This window comes from Coturnix japonica, chromosome 13 (genome assembly GCF_001577835.2).
Source record: "Coturnix japonica isolate 7356 chromosome 13, Coturnix japonica 2.1, whole genome shotgun sequence".
In the NCBI taxonomy this organism is placed as follows: Eukaryota; Metazoa; Chordata; class Aves; order Galliformes; family Phasianidae; genus Coturnix; species Coturnix japonica.
In genome coordinates, this window is record NC_029528.1 from 1,758,619 (window position 1) to 1,783,036 (window position 24,418).

At 43.1% G+C, this 24,418-nt stretch overlaps 1 protein-coding gene across 6 annotated transcripts in view; it reads right to left on the minus strand.

The window, feature by feature from the left end:
* FSTL4 (follistatin like 4) overlaps nucleotides 1-24,418 on the minus strand; it is a 182,254-nt gene that overhangs the window by 5,864 nt on the left and 151,972 nt on the right. For 4 of the 6 annotated variants that reach the window (XM_015875592.2, XM_032447431.1, XM_015875593.2 and 1 more), the window contains 8 exons: nucleotides 19,091-19,211; nucleotides 12,016-12,177; nucleotides 11,231-11,365; nucleotides 9,831-9,857; nucleotides 5,245-5,363; nucleotides 3,169-3,318; nucleotides 2,492-2,599; nucleotides 119-228 (listed from right to left, as the gene is read on the minus strand). In XM_015875592.2, the coding sequence (XP_015731078.1) occupies nucleotides 119-228; nucleotides 2,492-2,599; nucleotides 3,169-3,318; nucleotides 5,245-5,363; nucleotides 9,831-9,857; nucleotides 11,231-11,365; nucleotides 12,016-12,177; nucleotides 19,091-19,211 (932 nt within the window). The remainder of the gene's footprint in view (nucleotides 1-118; nucleotides 229-2,491; nucleotides 2,600-3,168; nucleotides 3,319-5,244; nucleotides 5,364-9,830; nucleotides 9,858-11,230; nucleotides 11,366-12,015; nucleotides 12,178-19,090; nucleotides 19,212-24,418) is intronic. The other 2 variants (XM_032447432.1, XM_015875595.2) reach the window with 1 other exon arrangement.

The window sequence follows — 24,418 nt, forward strand, 5'->3', positions numbered from 1 at the left end:
GTATTTAGCTCAAACACACATTCATTAACAGTTGTAAAGTGCTGTAGTGTTGTTTGACAGATCCCACTAGCAGTGAGCAGTATGGCCACCGTCGCTATTCATTAAGGTAATTTCTTACCTAACATGATTAATAATAAGATTTGTAGGTGGTATAAAGAAGTCATCCACTCCTTTGAATGGCGTGCGGATAACGTGCTGCTCCTCCCCTGCGCTCGCCTCTGGGATCACCTGCAATAAATACACACAGGGAAGCAGTGAGTGAGGCAGGAAGGTAAATACAGATTACACGGTCAAACATGGTACCTTGGCTTTTCCCAAGGATGTAGTAGACTCAAATTGATTAACGACTTCAAAATCCTGTTTGGTGTAGCTGCCTTGAAAAAGTGGGCTAATAAATAGTATTTGAGGTTTGACATTTGTAAGGCAAGTACACAACTCTGCTTTCATAAGATGTTTATATTGCAAGAAAGAGCAGTCATGCGGGAGCTGAAATAGCATGACAGCACAAAGACCACAATAATTTATTCCTTACTGTCTAAAATAAACATTTAGTTCATGGTCGTATTTATTAATCTCACTTAGGTGCAGAGTGATGATTTACCAGCCTGAAGGCTCAGTCACTAACTCACAGCACTTAATTATCACTTTGAAGAAGACCTGTCCATCCATCTGCCACACCATGCAGGGTTGTGACTAAGTCCCTTCTTCAGTTCCTCCTGTTCTGTCCTCTAGCACAGAGAGACCTTTCCACTGACACAGAGACTCCTCACCAGACACAGAGAGGCTGCTTTCAATACTTAGAATGTTCTCAAACGGTTTGCTTGGCTCAAGATGACTTCAGTCCATTCACTAGGATACTCTGCCAGTGCAATGTGCAACAGCAGTTGCTGTGAATTTATGGCAACATAATTCATTGAGGAAATGCTGAAGTCTTTCAAGGTTTAGTTCAGGAAGCCGTTCTGGCCACACCATTTAGATTTCTTCCAATTAAACTGCTCAAGAAAAACATCTGTTCTTACACAGTGCCTTCTTGGGGCCACAGATAGCACTGCATGTTTCCTTCCCAGCAGCCCATCATGGCCAAACAACAGCATCCCCTCAGTCAGCTTCATGGGCTGTGTGACAAACCTCTGACATCCAAGAGCAGATGGAAATTTAGGCCAGCTTCCACAGTAGCATTTTTTGTTAAAATAAATAAATTAATATTTTATGGCATTTCTGCTGGTCTTGTGAATGAACTTCACCAAATGAGCTGCTGGTCACCTTTTGGGAAAGACAGTGGGGAAAAGAACCAAAATGAAATCTGCTGGTGTGGATGCTGATCTCACTCACCACATGCATAACTGCACTTTATAACGATAACAGAAAGCACTATCAGAGCTGGAGCTTCATAACAAGTTTCCAGCTGTGCAGATGGTGTGTTCTTCTCAATAATCACATGCTTGAGACACCTCTCCTTTAATTACAGAAACCTCTCACAGCTGGATGGAGGAAATTAAGTCAGAGAGTAAAGAGAGCCCATTTTGTCTCCTTATACCCCTCACAGCGCACTGCAGTCCCCAGGTGAGGTGAGCTGGCAGCTGTGCCTCAAGAACCCTTTTTCCTTTTGCCTCCATTCTGTTTCTGGTGTCTTTTCCTGAAAGTGCCCACAGTGCACTCTCTGCATGTGCTGTTTTCAGGTCAGAAAGCACAGACCCCTTCCCACACTGTTGGGGAATGCTGTTATACAGCCCCAGAAGCAAATTTTGTGGTACAGGGAACATTCACCCTTCTTCTGTGGGTCTGGAAAGGTTGGGCAGCAAGTGCTGGAAATTTACTGCTGCAGAAGGGAACGTCTGGATAGATCAGATCAGGGCTGGTGTTAATTTGTCATATGACATACAGCAGCAGCAAAACGCCCAATTAGATGCCTACACTTAGCACTGCTGTGCCATTGACTCGAGATGAGTAAATCCCATAGGGCCATACAGAAAAGGAAGCTAATTGGGATGGCCAAGCCCATGTGCACTGCTGTACCCTGGGAGCCCACAGTGCTGCTGAGCACAGGCAGCAAAAAGCAGAGTCACAGACACAGAACGTGTCCCTCAGGTCCTATTTTGCTCTTTATGCGTCTTTCATGCCCTTGAGAGTTCTTTCTATTTTCTGCTTCTTTTATTTTTTTGGGGGAGAAGACGTGAAGCTGAATTTACAGAATGCTTCCAATAACTTCTCCTCTTTACTTCACAATACACAGCTTTCTGAAGCACTGAACAAGCTACTTCCCGTGCTATGGATTTGCATTTTATTCTGAGAAGAATGTCACTGTGCCACCACCACTGGAAAAGAATAAACAGCAGCTGAAAGATGTGAGGGGGAAGCAACAAAAGAAACAGAGTTTAAGGAAAACAAGAAACTGTTTAGTGCATAGGCAGAAAACTTGGACTTATTTCCACATTAAAGGCTGTTAATTACTTGCAAGCAGCCCACCATGCTCTGCAAGGGAAGGACTTACCTGCAGTGTTGGTGATGAGCGCTGCATGTCACCCCAGCTGAGCAGCCACACCTGGTCATGGGATTTGTCATAATGCAGTTTGGTTGGCAATGGGTCCACATCCACAGACTTAAAAAAAAAAAATAATTAAAAAACAGAAGATGATCCATGTTTACATAGTGACACAAGTGTCCCCAGGCACAAGGCAGTTACAGCAGTTTGCTGCTGACATTCCCATGTACCACTGCTACACTCATTTGTAAGCTTTATACGATTACCTTTAAATCAATCTAGGGATCAGCAGCAGCTCCAGCAACAGCTCGGCTCCATTCTCTGGCTGCACATCCTGCTCTGCTCCTCACAGTCAGCAGCTCAGGGGCCAACTTCTGCCCCAGCCACACCTGCACCAGCTCATTCTTCCTGACCTGCTCCGAGTGGTGAAGGAGCACCATTTTACCAGGGTAGCTGCAAACCCAACTGCTGATGTAGCCCTGAGATGCTGCTAAGCAGCTCATAAGGGATTCTTTTCCTGGCAGTGTGGTTTCAGAACAGCCAATAACACAGTGTGACCTCATGGGTGAAAACAACAGGTGCAGCATCATGCAGAGCAATGTCAGATCCACAAGGCAGAAGCCTACTTTTGTTTTCCCACAGCAGACTTTTGCCACCAGTTAATGAAGAGCTCCCCTTGTAAGTACCTGCATGGCTTTCTGTGTCTGGGTGTCGATGATCATTACTCTGTTCTGCTTAGGCTGTGTCACATAGATGTACTTGTCTCGAACATTGACTGCGGAGGCCCAGAGGCAGGACTGAGTTCCTTCCCCTTCCACTCTGGGACAGATCTCCTCCTGTGGAAACAAAAAAGAGGAAAAGCAGCTTAATTTCTGCAAGTTCAGAGTCTGGAGTGGTATGAAGTTTGGCTTTGAAAACCGCAGAAAACATTTCCATGGGGTTTCGGGATGGCTTTTTGTATTATTATTATTTTATTTCCTTTCTTGGATAACGTAAAATAATTACTCGGCGCGGCACTGCGCTGCAGCCTGGCTCTGCCCCAGGACACCACGCAGCCAGACCTCTGGCAGACACACACTGCATTTAAATGATGATGTTGTCTGTGGATCTGTGTTTTGAAGGACACCCTGGTTTATCGAGGCTAGCAGTGCTGTCAGCATTTATATTAACTAAATTGCAGCTTTATATTTTTTCATACGTTCTTCATTTTCAGCTCAGGAGAGCCCACTCCGTGATGGCTGTGAACAAAGACATGGAAACAAAGCAGGCAGGGTCCCATCGGATGTGGCTCTGACATACATACAAACTTCCTCTGTTCCAATGGAACCAAACTCTGATGCCTTGGACCAAACTCTGATCTCAGCTGCTTTGTGCCCTATTTTGTTGTGGATCTTCCATTCTTTGAGCCCTGTGCAAAATCTGTACTAGTTTCTGTGGGAGCTCGCTGAGACCCCAAGTAGGAAAAGTGATGCATGATCTCACCAGAATCTTTTTCCTTCTCCTGACTTTCTCTTCTGCTGAGATACATTATAGGAACAAGCATTTGTGTTGGACCCGGCTGTGATGTGGAAAGGATAAACCAAAGGGAACGTGTACAACAGCACCAGTATTGGGTTTAAATCCTGTCAGCAGAGCAGCTAGGTCACTTTAAATGATAACACTGCCCCAGGGGGTAAGCAAATGGAGCAGCAGAGCTTGTTCAGAGCAAGAGGCTGCAGAAACAAAAGCAAGCCACCAAGTCTGTGTCAGAGCACTGAGTGGGGACACAGAGATTGCACCTGCAAGCAACACAGCCCTGTCAAGAATTTGCTGGAGGCCTCATGCAAGGGATGAAGTGATACTACAGCAAGGTACAGCATGCTGCAAAGGCAGCAAACAGGCTCTGGAATGCTCTCCTCATCCCCAGCAGTACTGGGAGCTCCTCAGCCACAGAACCCACCTCACCAAGGAGAGCTCAACCCCAGCTTTCTGCTGCACTGCTTTGCTGCGCTTCCAATAGCAAACAAACTAAAAGTTCCTACACTGTTTCTCCAGAACCGCCCCTTCGATATTTACAGCTCTTTGAAAAGGAAACACAAGGTGTGTACACCTGTCTGCAGTAACAGCTGAAGTGTGGGTTAATATTATTAAGTTTATGCTAAAGGTCAGTCCTGGGGTGAGCATCGGTGGGTTTCCAGTCAAGTTCATCAATACGTCAGTGGAAAAAAAACCCAACAAACCCAAATTAACCCATTGCCAACCACAAACACATGCAACTTAAATGAACACTGAATGCAGATACACAAGAAGATGGTGACCCACGGCAGCAGTGCCTGACCTGGCCTGCAGGGCTCACAACCATGATATTCCCTGTTATTCTACCAAGAACTGAAAGCAAGGCTGAGCCCTTTTCTTCAGAAAGGAACCACATGCTCAGCTCCATTAACTGGATCTTCTCATAAAACTAAGCAAAGGAGTGATTAAGAAAGCATCTCTTAAGCCTGTCCCTTAAGGAGGCATAATATTTCACAATGTGTTTCTGTGCAGTACACACGCACAGGTCATTGGGATCACTTGGCTTCCTGGAGGCCACATCCCTCCTTGCCTCCCTGCTGTGCTTTAATCTGGGAAATTGATCCCACACTTCTACGTGGAGGACTCTTAATTTTCAAGAGGAGATAATGCACCCCAGGGATGCCACGTGAAGCCCACCAAGCTCCAACCTTTGAGGCAACAACAACCTTTCAAGAGACTAAGAAACATTTCCCAGCTGCAGGACTTACATAACTGGAGAAGACTCTCTCCTCGGGCCTGATGTGCCTCCGGATTTCACATTCGTTTGGCTGAAGTACTGTGATCCCATCATCAGAAAAGACATAGAACATATTCCCAACGCTCAGGCCTGGAAGGGAAATAAAGCAAAAGAAGCAGAATTTTTTCTGTATGTATCCTCCCCCATCAAAAACCACCTTACATAAAAGTCAGTCATTCAGATGCAGTCGGTGCATTCACAAAATCAAATTTCATGTCACAACGAGGGCTTCAAGGAGTGAAGAGGTACAGACACCTTCAAAAATGCATTGCCTTGGTGGCTGCAGCTGTGCACGAACGTCACCGCTCAGCTCTACATGGATGTACACAGCGGGATGTGGGTCACACAGCCCCTTCGACACTGCAACTGACTCAGATGGTGGCTCTGTTTCATTAATAGCTCCGAGTTCATTAGTAGAGGTGGCTAAAAATTTGAGAACTTAGAAGTTTAAGCTGAAATTAATCCAATGGTTTCCTGTCACAGTTAACTTCTCACACCACGCAAATGCATGCGCTTAAATGCTGGCCACAAATAAAAACCTCTCCTCTACTTGCTCAAACTCAACAATAGCCACCAAAACGAATGCATTTTTGAAACGTTGTAATTCACAAATGTGGAGTACTTCAGCATTGCAATAGCACTCATTTATCCACAACGGGGGCATTCCAGGAGCTTTGGGGAGCTGCCTGTCACTGCTTTGCTCTTAGGTCACGCTTTCTCATTTCCGCCATGCAGAAATGTTGTGAACCACTGACAATTTAGTCCTTCAGCTACATGCAGTTGCAGAAATGTGCACCTTTAAGAAATGTTTGGGATCTTTTCCAACACTTGAGTTCAAAAGATCCAGGCCTCATTTCTTTTATTCTGTTTTTAAATTATTTTGGGTACCATCACCAATAAACATTTGCGATGACCGCTGTCACCCCCAGTGATGTTGATAGTGTACTTATCTGCCAACAGTGTGCTGATAATTTGTAATTTCTTGTTAATTATATTTTAAGCATGGAGAAATAAGTTCTACGGGTCTGAACGTCACAGTGCCTTCAGCTAGGCCTGTGGTGGCAGCTGCCTACAGAGTTTCTCACTTCTCTCCGAGGTGGATTGCAGGATTGAGGCAAATCATAGCAAAACTTCACAGTATAAACACGCATAATTTGGATAAATGTCTTGTTTGGAGAATTTTATTGAGTTTAGTGATGCTAGGAGGGTTTTTTAACTCAAAAAACCCCTCTATTAGTGCCAAATAAGTGGCTTCAGAGTACAACTTCTCAGCATCAGATGCTTGCTGTTTGGACAATGTTGAAGCTGAGTCTCTCTACAACACAGCACAGAAATACCCTGGTTTGGGCACCGGGAGGTGGGATCCTCAGATGTGATGCCACAAGAGGGATCATGCACAGAGAAAAAAGGCAATGAACTCCCATTGACGACTAAGTTACCTTATTAGCTGAGGGCTCATTTTATGAGTATAATGTTAAAGCATTTTCACTGGGGCATTTTGGACCAAAATCTGCACTCGCAGCATGCACACAGCTCCCACCTGCTGGAATGGGATTTGAGTGAACACATCAGAGGGCAGAGCTTGGCCCCACCTGGAATGAGTGCACACACTTCCATGAGGAAAAGGTTTTAATCCTAACAAGTGGAAACAGGCAGGCAACAAACTATGACCATTGTGAAGATGCTCATCGTTATTTTCATGCACGATAGCAGCGTGGTTATCTGATGCTCCAAATACAATGAGTGTGTATTTCAGAATTAAGGCCTTCATTTGTCACATAATTACTTTTCTAATGATTTCACCTCAGTAGGTTTTGATTGGGCAAGTCCCACCACTTATTTTGGAATAAAACAAGCGCAAGTTTTCCTGGTGCCTGGACACCATTTCCTAATAGCATCGCGGTACACTGAGGGCGCACCCTTGTCAGAGCTTATGGAATGAAATCAACACGCTTCTGCATTCGGTAATAACCTTCACACTGATTTTTAAACAAAGCAGGCTTTTTGCTAGGCAAACTAATCTGCTGCAACTTGAAAGGTATTTGCCAATTCTCGGTTGGGGTATAAACATGAACAAGCCCGTGGGAATCAGCAGAACATGTCCTCTCTAGGGCACCTTCTGGCTCAAATGATGCTAACAGTAAGAGCTCTCCTTATTTAAGGAATAGAGTTCCACCTAAGATGGGCGAATTTGTCACTGGGGAATACTCTCCTCTGATCCAATCTGTGCATAATTCTCCTCAGTTTAATCTAAATGCTTGAAGTATTTTAGAACTTACATAAGGTAACTAAAAGGCTTTCAGCTTTTTAAGTGCATTGCCTTTATGTAACTGATGGCTGCCTGCTGACATGATAGGCTCCTGTTATCCAGGAATAAAGAAAGCAACATGCACTGCAAAAATGATCGTTGGCATGAAAACAAATCTCTACTTTACATTTGGGGTATTCATAGCTTTTTATGTCCAAAACTAAGAACTTGCTTGCATACTGAATAAATATTACATGAGCTTCCAGTCTCATGTTTAACTGGCAGGTCATGTATGTGTGCTCACTTCTGGAGCTTTCCTTGTGTGTGGTCTATGAAAAGTGTTGAGGACAGACTGATAGACTGACTTCAAGTGATCGTCTACTTGTGATACAACCCTGACCTGCAGCAAAAGCTTGTTCTATGCAGTGCTCTGAGTGGGATCTTCCTAAGGGCTTTAGCTGACACAGGTGTTGTGCCGTGAGGATGTGATCATTTAAAAGGAGCTGAAGTCTACCAACTCATCTGTTAATACTTTCCCTTGTTTACACAGACACTTTCATTTTAACAGAATTGATGGAATATGTTAAAATGCAATAACAGAGACACAATTCTTCCCTCCTGGCTTTCTCTGTGCCACATTTCACATGCTGAATTCCATTCAGTGGATCCTTTGCCTGGGATGGAGGTACAGAACAAATACTACAGAATGTAGTGGGGAATAAACCTCCTTTAAAGATGCTCAATTGCTTAGGAACATCAACACTAAATCAACACTAAATCTGCTCTCAGAGCCTGTGTTTTCCATGTGAATTGCTCATAATTTATTAAAAATGAGCAAGGTTGATAAGCATTAAGTCCAAACTGTTAAGTAAAATTATATTAAGAGTTTTTGCAACCAACTTTTTAGTTTTCTTTGAGCACTGCTATACTTCTACATCTGATAGGGTTATCCAACTACCTTCTTTAAAAAGGAGCACAAGGGATGATTAGAGGCACTAAGATTTAACTTCTAAGCAGAAGGGAAATAGCAGTTCTTAGTGCCTGGAATGCCACTTTAAGTATAAAGGCACTCTTTGGGGCCATGTATCAGGCACCTGCAGGTGGCATATTTGGGGATAAAAGCTGGAAAACTGTCTCATATGGCCTCCAGCTGGCTGCACTGGGTTGGGTGCACATACCTGCACTGTCAGTAGGACCTCAGGTGCATACTGGGGCAGCACTGAGGGCTGGCACTTTCCTTCTTCTCCCAAAACCATCTGAGCAAATCAGAGTTCCAAGCCAACGCATGGAGCACAGCTCTCATTTGGGTAGATGCAGATGTTTCTTATGAAATGGTCTTCAAAGCCCATTCGTAAGCAATCACCTGGATGGAAGGGTGTTAGCAGCAGGCAGCTCTGATGTGCACAGAGACCTCCAAGGGCTGGAAGGGCTACAAGGTCCTGGCTGCCCCACATGCCTGTGGCAGAGCTAAGCAGCAGCTTATGCCTGCATTCCTTGAGCAATGCAAGAGCCATCTCCCTGCAGGATGCCCACTGTGGGCATCTCACTGTGTGTTTTAGAAACATTCACAGTACTAGTGCATACGAAATCAAATCAGTTCTGACTTCAGGTGCCTCCACAGTATATTTGAGTCAATTAGCTGTTTAGGATGCTTTGCTTCTCATTTAGCTTCCAAGATACGCAGATGTTGACCTTGTGCAGGGCACGCTATAAATTTAATCAAACTGAAGATCTTAACTGCCAATTAAAACAAGGAGAAACGGGGCACCCTTTACCCTGCATCGATTTAAAGGACAGAGGGAAGTAAAACTTGAGGGATTTTTTTCTGCTTAACAGACAAGAACACAATTTTGTTGCTCACCTAGTAAACATCAATACATGCTACTGAGGAGAAAGGGCTTGAATTGTTTGCTTACAAATGCAGCGTATTGAATTTATGCCTTACTTGTTCGATTATGGTAATTTGGGAGCACTTCTGACACTTGTGTAATTGTTAATGTAGCTTGAGAATCTCAGGCTACTTGCTTTGGTGGCAGTTTCTATAAAAAATCGCATTTTTATATATTTTCTTTTTATCTATTATTATTTCACGGTGGGAAAACATAAGAAGCTATCAGCAGGATTGATATCGCTGGAGCTATACCTCTCAATTGAATATTTATTAGCTCTTAAACTTCTGCTCTGTACGTAATCTGGTAACTGCAAACATTGGCAGAGTTAGTGGCAGGTCAGTGGAGAATGGCCCATCATGGAATTACTAAAGCAGACAAGCACATTATCACTACGACAAAAGAACTTTACTGTAGTACCTTCCTCTCGCCACAGTATGTTTGCAACTGCAGCATCAGAAAATTGGGGAAGCCAGAAAATAATCAAGGAAAAGAAAAAAAAAAACAACAACAAAGCAATGTCAAAATTTTCATCGTAGCAAGTAACTGGATTAATATTCAAGTTTAAATGAACTGTTTAGCTTGTGAAAAGTCCGTAACATTCATCCCAACACAGCAAACCATCAGGACAGGCACTTAGTTCAAAACACATCTGCTCTGCTTAGAGGCAATTCTGAAGCTACGACACGGGCAAAATCCTTACTGACAGGAAGACAACTTCAGCCTGTGCAAAGATCAAAGCCTTACAGAACTGAAGATGCCATCTCCAAATGTAACTGGGGGTACGGTACAGGCTGTGACTATGCTACAGTCCCAATGAGCACACACGACATCTTTCAGAAGCCAGAGATGGGCAGTTATGGCAGCTACACGCTTTGCAGCATTTCTTCTCTGAATTTCATGTAAGAGCTGCATTTTCTTTTAGGATTCAGACCCTACATCTACATTTGAATTTCTATTTAGGATACATCCAATTATTTCTCAACATACTGTAATTTTCCTTGCTCAAGTATTCATGATATTAACAAGAGTACATAAATCTGTTTAATGAGGAAAGGAATTTATTTCCCGAAGAATTGCCAGGAGAATGCATATTTATGGCCAACTTCTGTATTAACAGCCAGAAAATAGCAAAAATCATATTTGCACCCAGACTTTTAGTACCACCAGCAACCCAGGCAATCTCCCAGGTAGTTAAGGCAGCAGAATTAGGAAGGCTCAAGGCCTCTATGAGCTTTTCCACAGGGACAACTAATCACCTCCTTCATTAATTGTTTTCTGGGGACAGCACAGACAAGGTAAAAGTGCCACACTCCAGTGGGAGATACGCAGAGAGGAGTTGCTGCGAGAACATTTATCTCTGAAGTGGAAGATAATTTCATGCCAAGGGAAACCTATTTTACTAGTTAGAGATGTAAATAAAGACAAAATATATAATCCAATCCAAACACCTTTCAAGCATCTAAATATTTGAGAAATTCAACTTGCAACTGGCTGAAAAGGTCTCATATAAAGACAATAAAATGTTATTTCTGAAACTGTATCTTGTTCTACAAATATGGCACTTTGATCTAAAAATACTGCCAGTTCATTACCTCAGTCAAGTTGTTACCCATATCAGCACAATTCTGGCACATGAAAGGCATCGCGGTGCTGCACAAGTGGTTTTTACCTTCCCTACACAATTCCTTCTCAAAACCGATCCTTACGAGTCAGAGCCCCACGTAATGCATGCAATGGATTAAATTCTTACATTGCATGTGCACTATCTCACTTCAAATATGCCTTAAAGAAAGAAATGTATGGTAAATGAAGCTTACGGGTCTTTCTTGCGGAATCTTCTATGAAAAGTGAAGATATGTCCTCATCCACTCCCACTTCATTCTTAGCAATGCAGGTATAGGCACCAGTGTCTTCATACCGAACGCTGCTGATGTGGAGCTCACTCCCATTTGCTGCAAGAGAGATATCCATGAGCAGAGCTCCTGATCGCTGCTATCCGGCTCCATCCCAGCTTGGTGCTCCCACTCCCTCAGCAGCAGCTTTCGGGGAACTCTTATGAGAGCTGCTGTGGTGCTTCTGTCTGTCAACATGTACAAATTTTGTGCCAGAAATGAACAAAGATAAATCCCAAGGGCAGACATTAAGGTAAAGGTATGCCTTGTTAGATATCCTTTGGTTCAGTAGATATATTTTGCAATATAGGGGCCAACAGAAGGTGGCTGAGAGAAGACATGCTGATTCTCAGCACAACTGCACTCTGCATAGTCGTTATGCCCGAAAAAACCATGTAATGCCTCAGACCCGAACAAACGATTTAATGCACGGTTCCTCTGATGTGCAAAGACATACGCAGAAGGAAAGGCTGCGAGAATCAGGAGCAGTGTCTTTTAACAGAGCACTGATACCACTTACATCAATCAATACTGTATTTCCAGAGAAAATTCACCAGAGAAAAAGATAAGAAGGAAGAACAGGGGGTTTGTAACACCATTTTCAGCAACCGTGGCTTAGTGAAAGTACAAGAACTTCCAGTTTAAACTGCAAAATAATCCTCTGTAATCCCCATCTACAATACTTTAATTAACCACAATTCCGTTCTTACCTAGGAGCGTGAGCTGTTTGGATAGTTTTGGCACAATATCCATGCCATTCTTCAGCCAGGTAATTCGGGGATTAGGGATGCCTTCGGCGTGGCACTTGAGGCTGGCCGACACGCCAGGCTCCTGTGCCTGCGTCTCCGGGTAGACACGGATCACCGGCGGCACTGCAGGGACATAGAATGGAGATGCTGAGCTCAGCCCATGGCTCTCAGCTCAAAGCTACAGCCCAGCTTGGAGCAGAACATGTGAAATAACAGAAGAGAACAAACTAATAAAGCAACGCCAAGGAACAATTTGGATACTGGATGTGGTATTTAGGCCACTCTGGCCTGCCTTCGTTAAATGACTGATTGAGCATTGGTGAAGCTGGATTAACACCTAAGCAAGGTATTCATACAGTGAAAAATTAAAGTTTAAATTTTATTGAATCCTTTTAAGGGAGGATTTTGGGCCCTGCCCATTATTTTGCTATTAAACAGACCACGATTCAACATTTTAAATAAATACGCGTAAGAAAATGGCCTATATATTTACTACCTGTTATTCTAAACAAATACAGTGTTAATTATTTATTTTTCTGAGAGACTTTCAAACTGTGACTTACCTTGTTTCGGGAAGCTGCTTCCGAACCATTTAATACACTAAATTGGCAGAACGACCAATTATATTACCATTTCAGACAAGTCCATTGATTTTCAATCATGCTGCTTTATTGCTCAAACCAACCAGACTTAATACTTCTCATTAACTATTTCTTAACAATACTCTCACGTTCTCTCCACAGTGCTCCTCCTGGCACTCCCAGGGCACACATATTCAAGAATTAAACTGATTAGAATTTTTCAGTGATAAAATTCTGGGGAGAACAGAAAGGCCAGGACCCTCCAAGTTAGCAGTGCTGATGGTGGTCTTGACCTGCTCTGCTCTATAACTGAGTTGACAGAGGGGCTGGCAGAGGGTCAAGGAGAATGTGAGTGTGGATGGAGGGCACTGCAAAGCCAGAATGAGTCAACAACAAACTAATGTTTTCCAGTGGAAGTTTAAAGTACCGAACTCCCTACTGTGCTTTTACATAGCCCATCGTTCGGTTACAGGACTGACAAAATTAAATGCACTCAACAGTTGCTTTAGAATAAAATGAAATCTGTGTTTGCAGCATGCTATATATCCATATATCCATCTGGGGATAGTTTGAATAATTACTCTCACTAGAACACACTTTACATCTTTCTATTTCTGTTTTTTTATGAGCCTTACCAGAGAGAGACGTATTTTACCCCCGTCTAACCTACCAGCTGCTTAAAAAAAGCACTGAGTCATCAGCTCTGGTTAATACTTGGAACGAAATCAGCCATGACAGAAAGCCCTCAAGTCTACTTGTTTTTATAGCTTTAAAAGAGAGGGATTGTTCAAGTGTAATCTGAGAGAAAACGCCTGGAGGCAACTGGGAAGCAAAAAAAAAATGAGGACATTTAGCAAAGGCATGTCTTTAAATCCCACTTCTGTGGTGGCCATGTGGAGTTACTTCCTTTTCTTCCTCTTCCTTTGTTTACAAAGCAAAGGAAACATGCTGTAAGAAGCACGGCAGTCAGTACAGAACTGCATGAGAGCTTTTTAATCAGGATACCAAAAAGTCAAAAGCCTTTTATTTTTTAATTGTGTATGCAGTTTCTAAATAAAAACACTCACTGTTGGATTTGTTTTACTTTCTCTTTCTGCCATTACTGTCAGGACTGATGCTCCTCCCGACTTCAGGAAGTGCCCAATGGAGTGGGAGAAGAGCAGATTAAGCTCTGTAGCCAGAACAGCCGGAGCTGCTCTGTGCATCAATATGAGATGCAGCATCCACGTGGTTTGGGTGAATAAGACTGAGTTGGGAGCATGTGATTCCTGCCGTACCTTGGAAAGTTAATTTCAGTATCTATGAGCAAATATCTCCAGGTACAGCAAGAAATTCATTTTCATCCACTTCGACAGAATTGTACGAAGGTCCTGCAGCCAGTGCCAGTTTTACATGAGACCTGTTTGCTACTAAGAGCATTTTTAAAACTAATTTAGGACTAAAGTCCACTGAAAGCCTACATAATTTACTGAGGCTCAGAGATCAATCACAGAATCACCAAGGTTGGAAAACACCCCAAGATCATCCGGTCCAGCCATCCAGCCCCATCACCATTGTCCCATTAAGTCATGCCCCTCAGTACAATAACAAGCACATGGTTTGTCTTCTAGAGAAACCTCATTAAGAAGAATTTCACAAGACTTGAGCCAGTGAGATTCTCAAACCCCAGTGAAACTAAATGGTGCTCAGTGTTCCAGAGAGCTTCCCTAACTCTCCAGAAGGAACTCATATCACACAGCGTAGCTCGGGGGTCCCAGACACTGCATCAACATTCTCAGTGAAAACTGGCAGTACTTGAAAGTACAGCAAGGTGTGCATCTTTTCAATAGTGATTACTAAGGAGACTGCTTGTTTACACCTTGCAAAAAAATGCATTGCACCTCTGTTGTTGCTTTCTTATCATTCTCCTGCTCCTTTCATTTTAAAACTTTTTATTTCTCCTTACTTGTCTTGCATAATTCATTGCACAGGTAAATTACTGCATGCAACTGCCTTGCGATAACAGCAAACTGCAGAATGCATTTTTATTGTCCTTGTTACAAATTAATACATTCCAAGTAAGCACATTTTACTTTAAACTTGCAAAGATTTCAGCTCCAGACTTTGGAATATATGGATTACCCTTTGCTATTTCCCTTGGTGAATATATATCTTTACTAACCATTACAGTGCCTGCAGCCAAAGGCAATATAAAAAGGCTATTATCTTAAGCAAAGTTGGAAGGAAAAAAAAACAGGCACTCGAACAAGTAGGAGATTAGGTAGGTTGCCTATTACTGCATACTGAGTAGTCCCTTCCTTACAGTTCCTTGCAGTAAAACACAGCTCAGGTGATACAGCACACGGTGGGTACAAATAGCACTATCAAGCCCTAAAGACACATATGCTGCTGCTGCTGCACCCATATACTGCAGCGGTTATTTAAATTAATGCATTAATCATTCACTTCAGATGGTTTAATCTTCCCATTTATGATTTGAAAGGAGTTTGCAGTGTTACGTATTTTCTCTTGAAATGCCACATGAACAAAATATGGGTTTGAAACATCTCTGTTATTCGAAAACTTGTCCTATTGGAGATTGGGCTGAAGATTGAATTACCTTTTCTATCCAACTGGTTTCAAGGAATACAATATTCTGATTTATGCTGATGTTTTGCAGAGTGCAAGGATGAAGGAAAACGAGGCCCCACACTCAGCAGTCTCTTGGTTTGCAAACTATCAATTTTCATAGTTGATTACAATTTTATGAGATTCTTTATTCTCACCAACTCTTTTTCCTCTTGAAAGTGATAAATGGCCTTTCCTCCCTACAGTCGGTGCACGCTGAACACATTTCCCAAGCAATATCCATACACAGGAGAGAACATAATTTGCCTCCTATTCTTCACTTTTCCTGATCAGCACCCAAGATGAATTCTTCATTCTTAAACTCAGTGCTGCCTTTCAATGGGTTTGTTTCTTCCACACACACAACTGGCCACAACTATAAACTCACTGACTTATATGCTGTAACTGCTGGGAAAGCTAAGGTCAATTAGCCCACCCTAAAGGTATCCCACCACATGTTACTTGTGCTTTGTGCCTCTTGCCCAGAAGACACCATCCAATGGTTTGGGCCAACTAACGTGGTGAATCTCATGTTTTCTGCTTAGCAGTGCTCTCACCTTGGTTTGTCCACAGGAGCCTCTGGGTCTGCCTGTGTTATTTGTGGGATCCCAGAAGAGCTGAGCAAGTCCTGATGAATATTGCACACCAAGCACTGCTTCCTGCAGCCCTGTGCTAAAGGTTCTGATAAATATTTCAGTGGGTTTGCTCAGATGTTTGCACAGGAGCACCAGGACGGCACTGTTCACATAGCTGCCCAGGCAGCTACCTCAGAGGCCCAATAACTGCATGTTTCACCTGATACTACATGCTTAGATGTGGATACAAGGGAAGCATTGCATGGCGTTAAGCATTTTGAGCAAAACCATTTTTTCCCCCCCACTTCAGCTAGGTCAGAAAGAAAAGCATGCAAAGAAGATGTGTGTGGCCAGGACTGGATTATTTTAAGGAGAAAAAAGGCAAGAAAAGGAGAAGATCTTATAAGTTGAAGCTATGAGCCTCAGCAATGAGCCAGACAGTACAAAAAGGATCAGAAGATACCAGGAGAGGGACTGCAGCTCCCAAAGGCGCAGAATCAACTGGAACTTGCCCAGTGTGGGGACCTGCCTGCACAGACACAGAGCTTGGCAAAGACTGGGAACAAACCCACTGCTTCCAAGTGGTTCTTCTTTCCCTACTTATTCCCCATAGAGAAACTTGGAGTTTTCTCTATTTCAAAAGAAAGAAAAGAATCACATTGTTTTTTTTTGTAGAATAAAACAGAACAAAACAAAAACTAAGTCCAAACTGCCTGTTTGATGTTAGAAGTGCATTATCCCCTCCCTGGGGGAGGCAAGCTAGCAGATACATCCCAGTTCTGGCTGACTTACTGCTGTCACATCCCCTTACAGCTTTAGTCTAATACAGAACAGCAGCAGCAAAAAGTCCACATTGAAGATGGAGTTTTTAGTCTGATACAGACAGACAGAGACAGTCCCCAGTGCTGAACAGAGACAATGAACTATACTTAGATTCTCTACATCTTCACTCAGTTCAGCTCAGCTTCTCCCCTCTTCTCCTGTCAGGAGAAATTCCTCAATTTGTCCTTTATGGTTCTAGAAAGCAAGAAGGATTTCTGAGTTTTGCTCAGCCTCAGGATGTGTCTGAGGGTGAGCAGCACTGTACTGCCATCAGCCCTGCAGCCTGACCATCAGCAGAAGCAATGACACCAGCAGGAGAGGGGGGAACTTGGGGATGTGGGCAGCAAACTGCAAAATCCTGGTTCTGCATAGCTTAGTGGCTCACCTGGGAATACCAGGTGCTCTAAAACAGTGTTCTCATCCTACAGAGCTTTCATAGAATCATTCAAGTTGGAAGAGACTTCTAAGATTACTACATCGGACCCCAGCCCACCCCTATGCCCACTGACCATATCCCCAGGGGTCACATCCCCCCATTCTGGAATACCTACAGGGACAGTGAACCCCTACTCCCTGGACAGCTGTGCCAGCGCCTGACTGCTCTTCAGAGAAGGAATTTTCCCTCATACCCAAGCTGAACCTGCCCTGGAACAACATAAAGCCATCCCCTATCACTGTTACATGGAGCAGAGGCTGACTCCCACCTCACTACAGTCTCCTTTCAGTAGACTCAGTAGTAGTTGACTTCCAGTCAAAGAGCAACTATGGAGTTCAACCCAAGCAGCAAACACAAGCACACTGCAGCAATGAAACATGAGCACAGCCCTCCCTGCACTCCCCTCAGCTTTCCTCCCGTTCTGGTTTTAGTTTCAAAGCATTTGAGCCTTAAATTCTCAGTGATGATAAAGACTACATTGTCGCCTGCCAACTAAACTCCATTCAGGCCTCATAATATATCACATAATATAACAGGATTAAGTTGTTAGCATGCTTTCCTTTCAGCTGCCATTCATCAAACAAATAGCACTTTGAGGAAGGAAACCTATTTTCCCAGCTGCAGCACATACAATCTAGTTACCCGTATTGCTGAGATTTTGCAGTTTACTCTCTCAAAAGATGACAAATTATTATGTGGAAACATTAAGTCTGTTTTCATTCAAATCAAGAGGATGCTTCGTGCTCTTCCCCAGCCACGCGCTACGGGTGGAGCATGGAGGGATGACCGAAGGCCTGAGCTGCAGCCAAACCTACACCCAACATCTGAGCACTCCCTATAGTGCCTGAATGTCCCTCTGTGCTGTTTCCCTCTGTATCAGCCTCTGTTAACTGGGTGCAGTTATCTGTTGATAAGCTCTCTTTGGTAGAGGTGTGTGCACACCTATAGAAGTAACTAAACAATAATTTTCCCTATAAAGGATCTACAAAGATGCTGATGCAATACCTTCATAGCAGAACGCAGGAAAAACTGAAGTAAAGACTGGATTGGATTTATGTCAGCGGAGGTTTCAAGCTGGACAGTGATTTTGTTGGTCCCTTGCGCTCTCATTTCCCACCCAAAAAAAGAGTAGGGCAGCGACATCTGTATCATGAACTGGATGCAAAATGGGAACATCAATCACAGCCAGAGGGGCTGGATTACCTGTGGCATTGTAGGATGTGGGAAGCAGCACAGAGGGACTCTGCAGGCAAGGGCTGAGATGCGTCTCATGCTCTGAGCATGGGGAAGGATGGGCACAAACTGAGTGCCCCATGAAACACCAGTTTGAGTCAATGTAATTTTAAACTCAGCCCAACTGAGTCTGAGCCCAAAAGAAAGATGGCAAATGTCTGAATGAAAGTCCCACCAGGCTCAAACATGGCCCAGGGAGGTGGCTGAATGAGATGCTGGAATGAATGAGAACCTGCATGGTTCTCTCCCTCAGAGAACCATTTGCCCTCATTTTACAGCCCAGTGGGCTGTGCCTTCAGCTGATGTGAACAGCCCTCTGCTGAACCAAGCTGGCTACAGCCAAGTAATTACTGGTACACAGCTATAAGGTAGATCACTAGTTTTGGAAACACCATGCTGTATTCATTTAAATATCCTGGCCTATTTCATGCAACAGAAATTATTCTCTGGAAGGTGGAAGTACTGAAGCAACAAAAGCAGTCATTAGTCCAAGAGAAGCTCTGAAACACCACTCTAAAACTCTATGGAAATGCTACACAAATGGTAAAACAAGCTGTCAGTGCCAGCTATGGCCCAGGCAATGGCACACACATCCCCCTGTGCTCCCTTTCTTCCTAATTGCCTGTGTGATAGCACGAGTGAGCCCACTGCTGGTGCCTTTGCTCTGCTACACAAAGCCCATTTGTTGCGTGGCTCTTCGTGTCTTTGTGCGAAGGAGATTAACCCGCAGCTTTGCTTACAGGAACATTTTCAGTGGATTGTCACACATGCCATTTACTAACCATTCACCTGAAGGATGTGGGTCTGATACAGCTCTTCATAGCCGTAGGCATGACAGGTGTAATTGCCCATGTGAATAGTTGTTACCTTGGTGATGTAGAGGGAATCGTCTTCTCCAAAATCCTGTAGCAACAAAAGACAGGAAAGGCACCTTATTATATAGTAAAAGTGTTACACACCGCGGGAAGGGAGGTGACCTGCTCAGTTGTTTGGAGAGCAGCACGGCTTGGGAACACAGCCTGAATTCCGAGCAGCAAATTTCAGAGTTCATAAATCAACACGAAGAAGAAAATGAGCAGCAATTTCAGAGTAAGGCAAAGTAACTCATCTGAGAATATGAACTTTTGTGCCGGTTGTTAACAAGGTGCTTTTTGCACATAAAAAAAAAAGATAGCAATCTCCAGCTGTTTAATTTATAGAGAAATTTAACATCTACCCGTTAACCTCAGGTGCACAGCACACAACTTCAGGGCGGGTTGAGGCTTCCTTTAGCATCGTGCTGGTTCTCAGAAAACACACAGTAACCTTGAGACTTGATGAGGAAGAGCTGAAGCTGTTTGTCAGCCCTCAGACCACATCCCAGGCAGGAGACAGGGAAAAAGACAAAGGCTTTCTTTCAGAGAGACTTCCTTGGAGTCAGCCTGCCTTCATCTCTAACTGCTTGACAAGTATCCTATTTTTCCCACTTCCCTTTCCCATATCTGCTGTTGCACCGCAATGTTTGGTTGTCAGCAGGGTGCAGGTCTGTTATTAGGGAGGTTTGGGCACTGAGTGTTTTGTACAACTGCTCTGATTAGGAATATATTTCAGATTATATTTAAAGCGCTGATGGGTACACAAAGCAGCTTCTTTTGTTATTCCATTAACAGCTCCCAAATGTTCATACCTTCATGCAAACCCAGAAGGATATACTTAAAGAACAGTTAATGAGCTTAAAGAATGATTTTCCCTTAATTAACTCCATGCATGAAGCATGCTCAATTCAACTCCTTGCACAATTTCATCACAAAAGTATAGCAAAAAGCAATTAAAAATCAGGGTGGCATGAAACCAGTGCAACAGGCTGAGCACTGGAGAGCTGGTATGACAAAGTCACACTCCTTGTACAATCCCCCTCTGTTGGTCTTCCTCCCCAAAGCCCAGCAGCAAAGGGGCAGCAAAGGGAAGTGTGGGGACTTGCCTAGTTTTTAGACATGCTACAAGGCAGAACTTGCAGGTGGGACAACATCTAAAGCACAATAAGGGTGCTGCTTCTGCTCTCCACTGCCCATCATGTGCTGCTGCTCTGACAGCACCGCAGACCACAAACACATGCACAGATCTGAATGAGAACAAATCCAAAGATGTGCCCAAAATTTGTTATCTATAACCAAAAGCATTGCAGATATGAGTGCTGCTTTGGGTGTCAGGCAGATTGGGTATCTAGAATGAGCAGGTTAAGCTACCCAATACATCACAGATATCTACACTGAAAACTTCCCATTTCCAGCATCTGCCTGCTTTCTGGCCAGTTAGATCTCTCCTGCTGAAAAGCAAAGGTGCACAAACAGCCACAAACAGAAGAGCTATCACCCCTGCTCAAATGATATTTGCACGAGATAGAGAAGATGCCTGCAGCGGAGGGGACTCAATAACAGTTTTTCAAGTTAAGCCCAAAGCAACTCAGATTGAGTTCAGGTCAATAAAGGCAGGACGACCGCTTTTATGGGATGATTTATATGGAGTGGTACAATGCAATCTTTTCAGTTCTAAGCGTGTCGCTTCCTTCAAGAGATCTCAGCAAAATACTGTGAATGTTTGGTTGGTGCTCTGAAATTGTCTTTTAACAGACAACCTGCTTTTTTTCCAATGTGTACAAGTGTATTAATGTAATACATTTAATACAATAACCCTTACGTAAGCAAACTGATGCCAGGTTATGGGATTATTCTCTTCCTCTCCAAATGCGTTTTCCTTGTAAAGAGAAGCTTTTGTTGGTTAAAGCATGGTTTATGGCACTTAAAAACTATTTTCTGTCTTCTAGCACTTAAAAAAGGCCATCAAATACGATTTAGGCAATGCTGTGCCCTTCACATCAGGCTCAGAAGGGAAATAATCTACGTTAGAGCTCACATGAGACCACAATGTTGTCGAGAACCACAATATTAGGGGTTGGAAGGAAAACGTAATCACCAAATTTAGGTTCAACACTGCAACTTCTGTTGCTATGAAAAGAATGCTGAGTTCTGTAACAAATCAGTGCTTCTTTCCATGCGCTTATTTATTACAGCTTACAGTTTCTCCCTGTGTTTCCCTGTGGATATAATTAGCGCATGAAGATTTCACGGTTACATTTGATACATATGCATGCATTCTTATGCACAAACACCTCCTGTTTATACTCTGTTATATAAAGGTAAAGTTTTTCGAATAAAAGTTCTCAAGTACCATTTACCATAAAACATTTTTAGAGCCAATTCTGGCTCTAACCCACCCCTCCATACAAACACATTCATGTAAAGCTTCCAGGGGAGAACTGGAGGGAAGAGGTTGAAATGGGCAAAGGGAATGGGAAGAATTAATGCTTGGAAGAGGCAGAAGAAACACTTCTGTGTGCTTTGACTTTACCAGATGGCTTTGGTCTGCAAAGCCAAGTTCCCAAGTCACCACAAGCCTGAAAGCAATCAGAAGGAGCAATAAACATCTATAAAATTGATGTAACACAATTCTTCACCCCCTAAAGCTATCACACCTTTCAAGCAGAGCATCTCATAGCTGCCCCAAGTCACAGTACTGTGCAACCCTGGGAGCTGGGTCTGCCCTACAATTCCCCCACAATGCTGGAAGGCAAACTGCAGAGACATATTTATGTACAGTCCCATGACAAAGGACGAGCAAGCAGGAGAAAGGGTAGAAAGTCACTTCTGGGGCACAGTTTTCCTCTGTTACTGCTGAAGCTGAATTTCCTTGTGAAGATATAGAAGCAATGAAAATGCATGAACAAGAGGCAGAAACGTTTCTAAGAGCCACAGAGCAACAAGCCTTGTGGGAAAGTGGTCAGATAAGGACAAGATGTTCCTTACCTCAATTTTATGAATTTCGTTATAAAATAATGTTACATGTTCTGGGTTAAAATATATATAACAATATAATAATAATAAAATATATTTTATTATACATTATATATTTTATATATTGTATATTATATATATTATATATTATATATATATAATATAAAGAAAGAAAAAAATTCAGCAAGCTGTGTTTATAATTTCTCATAATTGCTGAGGTCATGTAGTGACAGCAGACAAATGCACTCCCCCAGCAGTTTATCTTGTGCTCTTTCTCCCTTTTTGGAATCAAAGTTCTCTGCCCTTCATAAGCTTCTTTTACACCTCGCAGCAACCCTTCAAACAAAGGGCTGATTAAGTGATCTCGGGATACATTTGAACTTCTCGAGATTAAAAGAACCACCACCCTGCATTTAAATTGATAACAGCTCAGTAACGTGAAAAACACAACCCAAGTTGCCACTGCACATACTCCATTTCAAAAAATAACTAAGCAGATCCAGGAAAATGGATATGCACTTTTTTGGTACTGAATTTCCTTTCCATCACCTCTGATTACCCAAGGCATCAATCCCTCCAAACAGAAGATTTTTCATATTTATTTATCCCATTCCTCCTCTCTAATGCATTCCCTGGTCATGCAATCTGCTGCTGCTCGGAGACACGGCGCTTAGAAATGTGTAAAACATCGCCTATTGCTTGTAAATCCAGCTCCTGTTCTGTCTCAGGTGCAATGCATTACAGAGCTGGAATGCCACAAATCTCCAGTTCTGACACATGGGAAGGGGAGCAGGCATAGTGCTGGGGCAGCCCACTGACACTGCCATGGCACTCATGTGCTTTCCTTTTCAGATCTTTATCATTAAGCTTTCCAACAGGACTTGGGGTTGTTCTGACACAGAGGGGGAAATATAAATGAAACACTCTGAAATTTTGGCAAAAAGGAGCTGTTTCCCATAAGGTCTTATTTTAAAGAGAAATCAGCATATGGCAGATTCAGATTTATTTATTATTAGAATCATAGAATGGCCTGGGATGAAAAGGACCACAATGATCATGTACTTCCAACCCCCTGCTACGTGCAGGTTCACCAGCTGCCCAGAGTCACACCCAGCCTGGCCTTGGAATAGAAGGCCAGAATAACTTCCATTTACTTGAGGAAATCAAAACCAAACTGGTCTTAAATGATTGGAAGGAACAATCCCAGCAGAGCCCAAGGAAACTGGGAACCTTCCTCACACAGCTCTGGTACCTCCTCCAGACAAAGCCAGTCCTGGCACCAGGGCTTGTTGGTGTCACTGGTTTTCCACTAGAGGGAAATCAACGCCGTCACACTTCCGTAACAACCAACACAGCGATGAAAATTCAACTGCTCGCTTTAAAAAGCCTGCCTGATCCTCAGAGTCCTGGAAATCTCTCTCTGATAATGTTTACGGGATTTTAAAACAAAATGTACCCAAGCATTTAATGAGATTATTATTATGCAAAACCTCCAACAATGGCTATCACTTGGAAAGTGATTTCCCCACACTGATCAAACGGCTCTGATCTTTTTCCACAATAGACTCATGAGTGATTCATATAAAAATAATAAAAACTAAATTAGTCATGGCCTCTTAAATCACTTTCTTTTGGTGCTCTTAATAATTCATTTCCAGAGACAAGCTGAGAACTTACGCTTCATTAATGTTATTTGTTCTTGGTTTTACACACGCCATCTTACACTTTAGTACTCTACATGGAGAAAAATTCAGCCTTAAGCAAATGCCAGAAAACTGTTGCAAACACAGCCCGGTGGGATATTAATTTATCTCTGTTCCTGTTTTGCTGCTCAAAGAACTTAGCACAACAGAAGACTTGGCTGGTGAGCCAGAAAAGTTGTTTTTTTCCTTGTATTATATGGATACAGCCTTTTAAAATAGCTATACAATTATAGCATAGATAAAAATGGACTACTTTATATCCTGAGAGACAAGATGAGGAATATCCACGGTGGGTCTCCCTGCTGGAGCTGCTGGTGGAAGGGAGGGATGACTCAGTGAAGCATTCCTATTAGTCGGATTACTGCCCGTTGCAGAGAAAAGCCATGAGTCTGATCAAACAACTACTGTCCTTGGGAGAAAACAGAACTCATCAACTCCAGCTTTCTGCCCATAGCACAGAGGCAGGGACTCACAAGCTTTGGCCGGCGCGGCCCGGCCACGTGCGTTTAGGGAGACGGGGAAGGGAAGGGAGATTGCGATTAGGTCTAACAAAAAAATGAGGGAGGAGAAAGGTGAT